General features: G+C 37.3%; 1 protein-coding gene across 1 annotated transcript; it reads right to left on the bottom strand.

Annotated features, from left to right (window-relative positions):
* Nucleotides 1-13,224: 13,224 nt before the first annotated feature.
* On the bottom strand, nt 13,225-14,168 carry LOC123252589 (olfactory receptor 4X2-like). The gene is given in 2 exon segments (XM_044681868.1): nt 13,225-13,262; nt 13,265-14,168. Coding segments are annotated over 2 exon segments (942 nt in total).
* Nucleotides 14,169-15,032: the final 864 nt, after the last annotated feature.

Genomic DNA, 15,032 nt, shown 5'->3' with positions numbered 1-15,032 from the left:
CAGAAACAAGAGAACATTATACACAGTTGCTGGAATAGTGTGGGATGATCAAATGTGATAAACTTTGCTATTCACAGCAATACAATGAACCAGAAAAATTCTGAGGGACTTATGAAAAAGAATGATATCCAACTCTAGAGAAAGAACTGTTGGAGTAGAAATGAAGATGAAAACATATGATTTATCACTTGTTTATTTTGGTATATGATTTGGTGTTTTGGTTCTATAAGATTACTCACTTATAAAAATGAATAATATGGAAATGTGTTTTGCAAGATAATACATGTAAAACCTAGATTGTATTGCTTGCCAGACGGAACAGAGCTAAGATGGCTGTGGAGTAGCAGGAACTTTCTGAATCTACCTCTAACAAATCAATACAAAGCATCTCAAAAAGACATAAATCAAAATCAGATGAGTAAAGAGGCTCTCCCAACGGATGCAGCCTTAAAGGTAGGCAGTTTAGGGATTTCCACATTATAAGGGAGCAAATCTACAATTATCAAAACACAAGCTGATCACTCCTCCCACACACAACCTACCACATAGGAGTCAGAATGAGGGCCAGATAGTCTCTAGATTCATGGGGGCCAATTGTCCACAGACTTATTCCTGAAGGCAGTGAGAGGCCTTGGCAGTGAGACTTTGGACCCCAGGCTGAAGAACACAGAGTGTAAACAGCAGAACACAGAGATTGAGCAGAAAGAAGGCTGGTCACAGCAGAAGCAGCAGAGAATTTAAAAATAGCCTCAGGGGAAAAACACTTTAAAGTATGCTACACAAAGAACTGCCTGGAAGATACAACCAAGGCAAAGGCCTACAAAGACAGAAGCTAAGAAACAATGTCCACCAACATGCAGGAACCTGAATCCACAAATAGCAAAAGAAATAAGCAGCAGTAGAAAAAGCTTTCAATCCTAGATAATTTCTTTGGAGAAAAAGACAAAATACAGAAGCAACAGTAAAGAGTGACAAATAAGCAAACACATCTAAACTTTCCAAAAAAATAAAATGGAAATTGGTCACAAGCTCTCAAGGAACTCAAAAAGGAGTTCAAGAACCAAGTAAGAAAGATAGAAGAAAAATGAGAAAAGTGGGGAAAAGAAATGAAAGTAATTCAAAAACAAAATAACAGCTTAAAAGACAAAATTGCCCACATGTAAAAAAGGCACAGAAATCAAATGAAGTAATAAGCAAACGGGAGACCAGAATTGACCTGCTGGAAGCCATGAAAAGCAGGATAGAGCAAATCAAAAAGGGAAATCAAAAGTTCATAGCTGAAAATCAGTCTTTAAGACTAGAATTAGGCAAGCAGAAGGTAATGATCTCGTGAGAGAGTAAGAATTAGTAAAACAAAATCAAAAGAATGAAAAAATAGAAGGAAACATGAATTATCTCATTGAAAAGACAAGTGACCTGGAAAACAGGTCCAGGAGAGACAATCTGAGAATTATTGTTCTATCTGAAAGCCTAGAAAAAATGAAAAGCCTTGACATCATATTACAAGAAATTATCCAAGAAAACTGCCCAGATATTCTTGAACAAGAAGGCAAAACAGACATTGAAAGAGTCCATAGATCATCTTCTATATTAAATCTTCAAAAGACAACCGGCAGAATTTATTAACCAAATTCAAGAATTTCCAGGACAAGGAGAAAATATTGCAAGCAGTCGGAAAGAGACAATTTAGATATCAAGATATTGCTGTTAAATTAGGATTTTGGATTTTTTCTTCAATAAATCGATTTTCTTTTCCTTTTAGTAAATAGTTCCTGAAGAAGAATTTCAATGTCTGAAAAGTCAGGGTCATACAACCTCACACCTCTCTTATACTCTTTTATGACCTTATATGGTTCCTCAAAAAACCACATGGTTCCCTTTCTAATGGAGTCTAGATCCCCAGTAGTGAACTGCTCGTGTGTTTTCACATGTAATATTCCTGCATCAGGTTGTATGTATGTAACTTCACTGAGTGGAAATAGTGTGGTTGCAGCAATGTCTAACGTTTTGTTTTCCAGTTGTAACTTTGTTGGTGCCTGAGAATTATCAGTGGTTTGGCTATCTATTTGTTTTAGCTGTGCCTCAGTTTAGTTTCTTTTCTGGTTATTGTTCTTTTGCTTCTGCTCTACTGCTTCCATAAGTGCCATTACTATCTTCCTTAATTCAGCGCCCCTTAGTCTGAAGCATCCACTTATTTTTATTTTTGACACTAATAGACCAGTCAGTCTGCATACTTAATATCCAAAGCCTTCCAGAAACAACAGCACTGGCCAATAGTAAAAGATTGATTTCAGGCTGAAATCTAGTAGTGGAGTGTTAGTATGAGTATCTAAAATTTGGTAGCATTGTCCTGGTATTTCAACCAAGAAAAAATCATAAAATAGCATACTGCAAAAATATAATAGCTCTATAACTCCCATCATCATTGTTTAGTTGATGTTCTTTTTATCTTTTGTTATTTCAAAAGTTTGAAAAAAATTTAGGTACTGGCCCTTTAAATTTTTCAAGCTTCAAAACTCAAGCAGCTAAGTGATTAACAGCTCCTGTTGCTAGGCAGATTTCAGCAAGATTTCATTGTACTATTGGAATTTTTCTTTAAAGGCCACCAATTACTGTTATGCAGGCTTTGTATGCTCAACTGCCACCAGAGCCAAAAAAGATTGTTTTAGCCCAAAGAATTCCAGATTCTTTCTGTTTCCAGCTCTGCCAACTGAAATAGGTATATAAGATGGATAGATGGGTTTGTAGACTTGTTATTGGTAACCTCATAGAAATAGACTACAGGCCTGTATAGGCCTGAGAGTTAACTCTTAAGCCAAAACACTATCTGACTCTTCTGTAAAAAAAGGAAATTAGGTTTATTTATATTCAAGCAAAGAAAAAATATTAAGGGCCAGGGAAAAAGAGTCCCTATGCTTAAAATTCTTGATTCTCCACCCAAAAGCCTTCTTGATAGATTGTTAGGCTACACTATTTCTATACTTTCTTACTAAAACAAAACCCACTAACTATCTAATCTGACTAGTTCTCAAATTACTATTAGACTAGTTAAACAGTTTATCCAGATAAGATAGCTTGAATTTTGATGAGTTCAACCTTGTAGGCCTGTCGACATGGAATCTAGAGACCCCAAACTTGTAGCTTGGTGAGGTATGATGAACCCCAAATTTAGAAATAGTTTGTTGGTTGGGACCCCCAAAGCTTGTGCTTGTTCCCTGTTCCCGTGAGAATCCACCCTGAAGGGAATCTCAGGCTAGCAGTTGCAGACTGAATATTGGACCCTAGGGTAAATGCTAAATACCCTTTTGTCCTAGGTAGTCTTGCCCATTGTATCAGAGACCCTTCCCAGGAAGACACACCTGGGCAGGAACTATCCTTTAGTATCCATTGTGTAAGCAGTCCCTTTCCCCTACACCCTAGCCTCTAGCTATGATCCCTTTCTCTAGCTTGATTGTATCCTTACCAGTATAATGTCAATCATCTCTCCCAGCCCCTGGATCTTCCCAAATGGTATATAAGTTCCCCAATTTCCTTTGTTCCTGAGAGTTGTCATCTACCGTGGTGGCACTCCCAGGGGGATCAGGGAGCAGAGCAAAGCAGTTTCCTTTAGACTCTGCACAAGGCGCAGCTCTGCATAAGAGGCCAAGTATCCCTCATCCCCCTTTCCCTTGATTAAAGAGTGGTTTTATGACTATTTAATAGTTAATAGTTCTGCTTTTTTTCTAAGTTAACAGGCCAAGGGCCAAAGGCCAAGATGGCTAGGCTGTTCTCACTGGCAGGGTTCACTGGGTATTGGCAGCTTACTCTCACACACACTCAGGAATCTCTCAGGAACACAGAACCTCACAGGATCAAACAGAGATGACAACTGGAGACAGGGATATAAAGGATCTCAGGAATCTCTCAATACCTGGAACACAGGAACCTCTGGGTTTCAGAGAAAGGTAAGTCACCTCCTTTAGCTTTAGATCAAACTGCCCAACAGGAAGTTTACTCTCCACTCTCCAGGCAGAACAGGAACAACAGACCTCCAACTGTCTTAGGTTCCTGATTTTATCCCTTCCCCAGATTCTGGAATAACTCTTCCAGTTCTGTGGATGTGACCATACTCTATTACAAACCCATGCCTTTTGCTACTTTTCTCCCCAACAGAGTATAACCAGGCCTTTCATTCAACAGGGTTTTCATTTTATTGAGCATAGAGGTCCAATATATAGGTGATCTTACAAAAGAAGGATTACATCATTGAAAGTTAATCAAGAATCATAGTGGTTATATCAGAATAAGTCAATCATGAGTTTGGGGATAGCTCACAGGCATATTTTGTCATACACAAAATACAAAGAGTTTTTGGTCTTAGCATACATATGTTTATGAAGATACAGCTTCAAGGTCTCTTGCCTAAATTAGTGCTAGGCCTTGAAGATATTGTTTGTCTGAGGAGTTTGGCCAGACAATTGAAGGCCGCTTGAGGAATGACTTAACTTATTATCTTGGAGCTAACCTTAGTGATTAACAAAGGTCCATAGTTGTTTTGAAGTTCGACCTTGCCAAAGAATTTCAGAGCAGAAGTTCAGACCTGTCTATTTTTGCTGCTTTTCCTCAGGTGGCCCATAGTGTCTTTATGGCTCAGTAACTTGGTCATCATCGTCAAGAGTATCAGGAGTGAGGTTGAAACCCAGGTCTTTAGGGACTTGCTAGATTCTTGCACTCTATCCATGGTATCTCCCTACAGTGTGGAGAATGATGAACTTGAAGTTACTTACTCTAAGTTAGAGTGACTTGCTACCTCCTCCCTTTTACAAATCAATAAATATAACATGACTTGTCTCAAATCTCTGGAGTCAACAAGGCAACTAGGTGGTATAAAAAAACAGAGTGTTTCAGATGAATGAATTTCAAGATCTGAGTCCAAATCCTGGCTCAAAGACATCCCAAGTCTTCTCTCTCTTGATCAGTTTCCTCATTTGTAAAATGGGGATAATAATAGCACTCATCTCTCAGTATTGTGGTAAGAATCAAATGAGATAGCACACATAATGCATTCTGCAGACCTAAAAGAGCTAGTAATTATTATGACCATCATCATTATTATTGGCCCAATTAGTCCTGGAATCCATCTCTACCACTTCTATGTACTTTCATGAAGGCTGAAATTATTCAGACTTTATTTTCACAAATGTTTCATACCAAATTCAGATTTTCTGATGCCCTCAATAATCCAAAGGTTATTTATTCTCTCCCTTAAGAATAAACCATAAAGTTTAGGTGAGGTTGTTGGGTTTTGGTTTAATAGTTATAACTAACATTTATTTAGTGTTTGAAGGCTTGCAAAAGACTTTGAAAGTGTTCTCTTCTTTGATTCTCACAACAACCCTATGAGGTTGGTGCTATTATTATGTCCATTTTACAGATGAGGAAACTGAGGCAGAAGTTAAGTGACTTGGACAATATCACACAATCACCAAATGCCAATCAAAATGGATTTGAAATTAAGTTTTATAACTCCACATCCAGAAATCTTTCCATTGCTCCAATTGGAATGTTGTTCAGTCTCACCTGCCTAATGGGTTAGTTTGTTTTGTTTAAATTCTACTCTAATATTTATGTTTTTCACTAAATATACTTCAGTGAGTATTGATTGCTCACTTAAACATACAAAATACTTCATAAGTGTTTTTCCTACATGCCAGGTGATAGCAAAGGTCAACCCGACATTTACTACACATCCAGTGTGGACAATCCAGATACTAGGGTTCAACAACAAATTCTATTCCACAAACATTTATTAAGTTCAAAACTCAGAACTCAAGCCTGGAGTCATGAAGGTATAAAAGTATTTAGTCCCTGCCCTCGAAGAACTTACAATCTACAAGGCAGAACTCAATTTGTAAACAAATAAATATAATGCAGTCTATTGTGATCAAGGTGGAAGAGAGTCAATGTGAAGAAAGGAAATTATCTTCATATTTTCTTTGATGTTCTTATAAGATTAGAATCAGAAGAAGACTTAAGAAACTGGATCTTAAAGGAGGAAACATCTAGATAGCAAAGTAGAAAGAGTTCTGGAGCTGTAGTCCAGAATTCCAAATACAAATTCTGCCTCAGGTACTTACTAGTTATGTGAATATGGGAAAGTCCCTTTGCCTTTTTCTGCCTCAATTTCCTCATCTATAGAGATAATAATAGAACCTACCTCATAGGGTCATTGTGATGATCAAATGAGATGATGCATGAAAAATATTTGGACCAATTCAGTGTTACATGAATGATAGTTATTATTGTTGTTTTCCTAAAGTCACAGAACAACTAAATACCTAAGCCAGGATTACAACCAATGTCATTGTTCTATCCAAGAAACCATACTTCCACTAAGAAATATGCAACATGGGTTCTGGGTTAAGATGGCAGCAGAGTAAAAAGCAGCTCTTAACCTCTCCTGACCAAAACATACAAGACTCCTCAAGGGGACATAAAAACAAGTCCAGGCGAACGGAGGGACCCCACAACAGGATGCAGCATGGAAGGTACGTGGAATCGGGACATTTCCATGCTATAAAGGGGTAAAACAGTTCTCACTAAATCACGGGCTGAGCAACCACCTCCCAACCCCCTCCACACACACCACCTATAACGCCAAAGCCAGCTAAAAAGAAATAGAGCAAGTTTGGGGCACCCATTGAGTCATTGGCAGCTCTAGGGCCTGTTCCTGAGAGCAGCAAGATTTAGGACCCCAAAAAGCTAAAGAACACACAAGGACTCTAAACTCAGACACAGAGTGCAGGTGCGGGCAGAGGCACGGGTGGAGGAGGACACAGGCGTGAGCTAAGACTCTGAAACCCTGAGTGGGGAACCAGTGCAGACGGGTATACAACTGTGGAAGCAGTGCCCTGAGACTTGTAAAGGAACCTCCGGCAGAAGACCAAGCAAGGGGGTCCACCAGTGGGCTTGACCTTGAGAAAAACCAGACCTCAGACCTCAGGACCCAAAAGACCGCAGACAGACCCTGAGCGTGAGGATAAAGCTGAGAAGCTGCTGGGCTAACAATGGCTAACCAGAATCAGGAAGTTCAGAAGAGAAAGATTAACAACAAGAAAAAGAAATATTTAACACTTGACAACTTTTACACAGAGAAAATCCAGACAACTGAGCAAACAAAGGATGAGAACAAACAAGCATCCGGACCCTCCCAAAATAAGGAAAACTGGTCACAAGCTCTTGAAGAGTTCAAAACTGAGATGACGAGAAAGTCGGAAAAGATTTGGTTAGAGAAATGGGAAATAGCTCAAAAGGAAATAAGGCAAGAAAATAACAGTTTAAAAGGCAGAATTTTGCAATTGGAAAGTGAGGCGCAGAAATCAAATGAACTGATAATCAAATTGAACACCAGAAATGACAAGATTGAAAAGGAAAAGCAGTCCCAAAAGGCTAGAATTGAGCAATCAGATGCTAATGATCTCTCAGGACAACGAGAACAAATAAAACAAAGTCAAAAGACTGAAAAAATAGAAAGAAACATGAAATATCTCAATGAGAAAGTGACAGACCAAGAAAACAAGTCTAGAAGAGAAAATCTGAGAATCACTGGTCTTCCAGAAAAACCAGAAATTAATAGAAACCTGGACTCCATACTAAAAGAAATTATTCAGCAAAATTGCCCTGAAGTCCTACAACAAGAGGGCAATATAGACATTGAAAGATCACTCTCAACACTCGACCCAGAAAAGACAACACCCAGGAATATAATAGCCAAATTCAAGAGCTTCCAAGTAAAAGAAAAAAATCTTATAAGAAGCCAGAAAGAGACAATTCAAATATCAAGGAGTACCAATCAGGATCACACAGGATCTGGCAGCCTCCACGCTAAAAGACCGCAAGGCTTGGAATATGACATTCAGAAAGGCAAGAGAGCTGGGCCTGCAACCATGGATCAACTACCCACCAAAATTGACTATATACTTCCAGGGGAAAGTATGGGCATTCAACAAAATTGAAGATTTCCAAGTATTTGCACAGAAAAGACCAGGGCTAAATGGAAAGTTTGATATCCAACCACAAAAATCAAGAGAAACATGAAAAGGTAAATAAGAAACAGAGGGGAAAGAAAGAAAACTCATAATTTTTAAACTTCCCTTTTTAAGGGCCTCAGTAAGATCTAATTATCTGTATTCCTATGTGGAGAAATGCTATGTATAATTCTCTGTAGTGAACTCTATTCACTATTATCATATTGACCATTACAGTAATCAGAAGAATAATTCACAGGGAGAGGGTGGAATACTAAATGGTCTAAGATGACATTGGGGGTGGGAAAGAGAGGAGTGAATAGTAGGGAACACCAAGAGAAACTTGAGTGAATAAGAAAAATAGGATATGATATTACACACAAAGAGAGCATGGGAAAGAGAGGGGACAAATACTATTATAAGAAGGAGAGGAAGAGAGCATTAAGAGGTAATATTTAATCCTTACTCTCAGTGTAATCAACCCAGAGAGGGAAGAGTAGCTATACTATCCATTGGGATATAAAACTCTTATCTAACCCTACTGAGAAAGTCAGAAGGGATAAATCAAGGGGAGCAGGGGAGTGGGGAGGTCAAAAAAGGGAGGGAAGAAGAAGGGGGAGGGAATTCATTAGGCCTTTAAAAACAAAAATAGGGGAATAATAAGGCAGGGGGTAGAAAGGGAAGTTAATCAAGGGAGGGGATAAGGGATAGTGGCTTAATAGCAAACCACTGGTTTAAAAGGAAATAGTTTAAGAAGAAGAGTTAGGAATAGGGGAGGATACGAAAATGTCAGCGAATGCACAACTTATAATTATAACTCTGAATGTGAATGGGATGAACTCGCTCATAAAACGGAAGCAAATAGCAGAGAGCATTAGAAACCAAAATCCTACCATATGTTGTCTACAAGAAACACATATGAGGCGGGTAGACATACACAAGTTTAAGGTTCAGGGCTTGAGCAAAATCTTTTGGGCATCAAATGAGAAAAAGAAGGCAGGAGTGGCTATTATGATTTCTGACAAAGCCAAAGTAAAAATAGATATGATTAAAAAAGACAGGGAAGGTCATTACATCCTGATTAAAGGCAGTATAAACAATGAGGAAATAACACTGCTCAATATGTATGCACCAAGTGGCATAGCATCCAGATTCATAAAGGAGAAACTGGCAGAGCTCAAGAAGGAAATAGATAGTAAAACCATAATAGTGGGAGATCTAAATATTCCTCTTTCAGATCTAGATAAATCAAACCAAAAAATAAATAAGAAAGAGGTAAGAGAGGTGAATGAAGTCCTAGAAAAATTAGATTTAATTGATATGTGGAGAAAAATAAATAGGGACAAAAAGAAATACACCTTCCTCTCAGCTGCACATGGTACACTCACAAAGATTGACCATGTAATAGGGCATAGAATCATTGCAAACAAATGCAAAAGAGCAGATATAATAAATGTAACCTTCTCAGATCATAATGCAATAAAAATAATAATTAGTAAGGGCACCTGGACAGGAAAATCAAAAACTAATTGGAAATTAAATAATATGATTCTCCAAAACCATTTAGTCAAAGAAGAAATCAAAGAAACAATCAATAATTTCACTGAAGAGAATGACAATGATTAGACATCCTACCAACTCTGTGGGATGCGGCCAAGGCAGTACTCAGGGGGAAATTTATATCCTTGAGTGCATATATTAACAAATTAAGGAGGGCAGAGATTAATGAATTGAGCATGCAACTCAAAAAATTAGAAAGTGAGCAAATTAAAAATCCCCAGATGAAAACTAAATTAGAAATACTAAAAATCAAGGGAGAAATTAATAAAATCGAATGTAAAAGAACTATTGAATTAATAAATAAGTCTAGAGGCTGATATTTTGAAAAAACAGATAAAATAGACAAAGTACTGGTCAATCTAATAAAAAAAGGGAAAGAAGAAAACCAAATTGACAGTATCAAAGATGAAAAGGGAGACCTCACCTCTAATGAAGGGGAAATTAAGGCAATCATTAAAAACTATTTTGCCCAATTACATGGCAATAAATATAACAATTTAGGAGATATAGATGAATATTTACAAAAATAAAAATTGCCTAGATTAACAGCAGAAGAAATAGAATACCTAAATAATGCCATATCAGAAAAAGAAATTGAACAAGCCATCAAAGAACTCCCTAAGAAAAAATCGCCAGGGCCTGATGGATTCACAAGTGAATTCTATCAGACATTCAAAGAGCAACTAATCCCAATACTATACAAATTATTTGATATGATAAGCAAAGAAGGAGTCCTACCAAATTCCTTTTATGACACAAATATGGTACTGATTCCAAAGCCAGGGAGACCAAAAACAGAGAAAGAAAACTACAGACCAATCTCCCAAATGAACATAGTTGCAAAAATCTTAAATAGAATACTAGCAAAGAGACTCCAGCAAGTAATTAAGAAGATCATCCACCATGATCAGGTGGGATTTATACCAGTAATGCAAGGATGGTTCAACATTAGGAAAACCATCCACATAATTGACCATATCAACAGTCTAAGAAACAAAAATCACATGATTATCTCAATAGATGCTGAAAAAGCCTTTGACAAAATATAGCATCCATTCCTATTGAAAACACTGAAAAGTATAGGAATAGAAGGACCTTTCCTAAAAATAATAAACAATATACCTAAAACCATCAACAAACATATGCAATGGGGATAAATTAGAAGCCTTCCCAATAAGATCAGGAGTAAAACAAGGATGCCCATTATCACCTCTATTATTCAACATAGTACTAGAAACATTAGCAGTTGCAATTAGAGAAGAAAAAGAAATTGAAGGTATCAAAATAGGCAATGAGGAGACCAAGCTATCATTCTTTGCAGATGATATGATGGTATACTTAAAAAATCCTAGAGAATCAACTAAGAAGCTTGTAGAAATAATCAACAACTTTAGCAAACTTGCAGGATACAAAATAAATGCATATAAATCATCAGCATTTCTATACATTTCCAAAACATTAGAAAAGCAAGAGGTAGAAAGAGAAACACCATTTAAAATCACCCTAGACAATATAAAATACTTGGGAATCTATCTACCAAAACAAACACAGCAATTATATGAAAACAACTACAAAACACTTTCCAAACAAATAAAACTGGATCTATACAATTGGAAAGCCTTTGATTGCTCATGGGTAGGATGAGCTAACATAATAAAAATGATAATTCTACCCAAGTTAATTTACCTATTTATCACCATACCTATCAAACTACCAAAAAACTTCTTTATTGAATTAGAAAAAACTATAACAAATTTCATTTGGAATAACAAAAGATCAAGAATATCAAGGGAAATAATGAAAAAAAAATGTGAAGGAAGGGGGCCTAGCAGTACCAGATATTAAACTATACTATAAAGCAGCAGTCTTCAAAACAATATGGTACTGACTAAGAGACAGAGAGGAGGATCAGTGGAATAGACTTGGGGTAAATGACATCAGTAAGACAGTGTATGATAAACCCAAAGAGCCCAACTTTTGGGACATGAATCCACTATTTGACAAAAACTGCTGGGAAATTTGGAAAACAATATGGGAGAGATTAGGTCTAGATCAACATCTCACACCCTACACCAAGATAAATTCAGAATGGGTGAATGACTTGAATATAAAGAGGGAAACTATAAATAAGTTAGGTGAACACATAATAGTATATTTGTCAGATCTGTGGGAAAGGAAAGACTTTAAAACCAAGCAAGAGTTAAAGAAAATTACAAAATGTAAATTAAATGATTTTGATTATATTAAACTAAAAAGCTTTTTTACAAACAAAAACAATGTAGTCAAAATCAGAAGGGGAACAACAAATTGGGAAAAAATCTTTATAACAAAAAATTCTGACAGGGGTCTAATTACTCAAATATACAAGGAGTTAAATCAATTGTATAAAAAATCAAGCCATTCCCCAATTGATACATGGGCAAGAGATATGAATAGGCAATTTTCAGGTAAAGAAATCAAAAGTATCAATAAGCACATGAGAAAGTGTTCTAAACCTCTAATAATTAGAGAAATGCAAATCAAAACAACTCTGAGGTATCACCTCACACCTAGCAGATTGGCTAAAATGAAAGAAGGGGAGAGTAATGAATGCTGGAGGGGATGTGGCAAAATTGGGATATTAATGCATTGCTGGTGGAGTTGTGAACTGATCCAATCATTCTGGCTGGCAATTTGGAATCATGCTCAAAGGGCTATAAAAAAAATGCCTTCCCTTTGATCCAGCCATACCATTGTTGGGTTTGTACCCCAAAGAGATCATACATAAGCAGACTTGTATGAAAATATTTATAGCTGCACTTTTTGTGGTGGCAAAAAACTGGAAAAGAAGGGTATGCCCTTCAATTGGGGAATGGCTGAACAAATTATGGTATATGCTGGTGATGGAATACTATTGTGCTAAAAGGAATAATAAACTGGAGGAGTTCCAGGTGAACTAGAAAGACCTCCAGGAACTGATGCAGAGCGAAAGGAGCAGAGCCAGAAGAACACTGCACACAGAGACTGATATAGTATGGTAAAATCGAATGCAATGGACTTATGTACCAGCAGCAATGCAATGACCCAGGACAATTCTGAGGGATTTATGGAAAGGATTCCACATTCAGAGGAAGAACTGCAGGAGTGGAAACACAGAAGTAAAACAACTGCTTGAACGCATGGGTTGGGGTGCACATGATTGGGGATGTAGACTTGAAACTACCACACCAATGCAACTATCAACAATTTGGAAATAGGTCTTGATCAAGGACACATGACAAAACCAGTGGAAATGTGTGGCGGCCATGGGTGGGGGGAGTGTGGGTGGTCAAGGGGAAAGTAGGAGCATGAATCATGTAACCATGTTAAAAATGAATATTAATAAATGTTTAAATTCAAAAAAATAAATATGTAAGATGGAAAATATATCAACTTTATTTACTCACACACAATCATATAAATTTATGCATATATATGCATACATATGTATGAGAAAGTAAAATCCAAAGCAAAACTTTTATGAGTACAATAAAAGAAATTCTCCATGACTCTGTAGTCAGAAAGATTTTTAATAATCTCTGGGAGTACTATTGCTAATAAAAGTTTCTGTCAGTCTATAATCCCTTCTACGTCTCTTAATTTTTACCCGTTCTGCTTCAAGATAAATTGTTAGGGAGTCTTACATTATCCTCTTCCTGTCTCTCCTTGATTCATTGCCCTGAACCATAGTTTCCTCATGGAATTCTTCACTTCAGCATTCCGCAAGGAATAGATGATTGGGTTGAGGAGAGGAGTGATCACTGTATAGAATACGGCCACCATTTTGTCCATGGAGTTTGTGGTGGTGGGCCGCAGGTAGATGATGGCACAGGGTCCAAAGAACAAGATAACAACAACGACATGGGAAGCACAAGTGGAGAGGGCTTTTCGGCGTCCTTCCTTGCTGTGCCCCCTTAAGTGGAATAAGATAACACTGTAAGAGCTCAAAAGAACTATGAAGCTGACCATTGATAGGCTCCCCCCATTAGCCACTATAAGCAACCCAATAAAGAAGGTATCAGTGCAGGCAAGGTCTAACAGAGGGAGCACGTCACAAAAATAATGGTCAATCTCATTGGGGCCACAAAAGGGTAAGTGGAACAAAGAGAGAATTTGAGCAGTTGAGTGTAAAAAGCCACCCAACCAGGCCATCCCAACCAGAAGGTCACAGATACGGTGGTTTATAATGGTCACATAATGTAAAGGCCTACAAATGGCCAAGTATCGGTCATAAGCCATTATTGTGAGCAGAAACATTTCAATTCCACCAAAGAAATGGAGGAAGAATGTTTGTGTAATACAGCCCTCTAAGGAGATTGATTTCCTTTCAACAAGTAAATCCACAATGAGTTTGGGGGAAGTGGTAGAGGAATAACAAATCTCCACAAAGGAGAGGTGGCTGAGGAAGAAATACATGGGGGAGCTAAGGCTCTTACTGAAGTTGACAGTCAACACAATGAGAGAATTCCCCAGAATAATAGCCACATATAAGAATAAAAACAGTACAAAGCATACTCTCTGTATTTTTGGATTAGAGGAGAGTCCTAGAAAAATGAATTCTGTCACATTGCCAGACTGCATCATGACTTCGGGTCCAATAGCAAATACCTGGGAATTTTTACCACAGCACAGGTTTTTATGGAAATTTGGATGCTAAAACATTTCACTTAAATTCCAGAGTAGAAACGAGGATGGTAGCAAAAGGGATTCCCAAGGATCACACAGACAGTGAAGGAAAGCGAAGGATAGTGAACAAAAAGCTATGATGTGACCACGTAGGTTTGAGATCAATGAACAAAGAGAGCTCAAATATTTCTCTAATTTTTCATTCTGCTCTTCAGATCTTCCAAATGGACCTCTTATTCTTGGGCAGCCATAGATCTTGAATAGTCTTAGTGAAGAGTCATCTGTAATAATTCCAAGAAATAAATCCTGTCACTGAAAACAATCAATAATGTTGTCAGGAAAATGGAGGATTTAGAAATAAAAGAGACTTTGGATATAGTCTCATTGAATCCTCCTGTTCTGCAGAGAAGTTAGGGGCCAGGAAAATATGCCTAACATCACATAGCAAAGTTCTCAATTTTTCCATTTTGTAATGTTTCCATTTTGTAGTGTTTGCTCCTCATCTTTTTATGTTCTTCTATTCTACTAGTTTATATCTCAGCATTCTGTTTCACTATTTTACTTTTTCCAATCTTTTCTTAGCACACATCTCCCTTGTCATTCATAACTCATCTATTCTCTCCTCTCTCAACAAGTTATCATCTGACCACATCATTCCTTTCAATGTTGTTATCCTCAAACCCCGAATGAATAAGTTACCTTCTCTTCTTCAGAGATGATGATGATGATGATGATGATGATGATTATAATGATGATGAGGTTAGATACTTTTTATAAAGCATTCCTACTTTGTCTCACTAAAAATATCTCTAAACATAGGAA

This window comes from Gracilinanus agilis, chromosome 6 (genome assembly GCF_016433145.1).
Source record: "Gracilinanus agilis isolate LMUSP501 chromosome 6, AgileGrace, whole genome shotgun sequence".
In the NCBI taxonomy this organism is placed as follows: domain Eukaryota; kingdom Metazoa; phylum Chordata; class Mammalia; order Didelphimorphia; family Didelphidae; genus Gracilinanus; species Gracilinanus agilis.
Note: the sequence above shows the minus strand (reverse complement) of the source record. Positions and strands in the feature narration are given on the sequence as shown.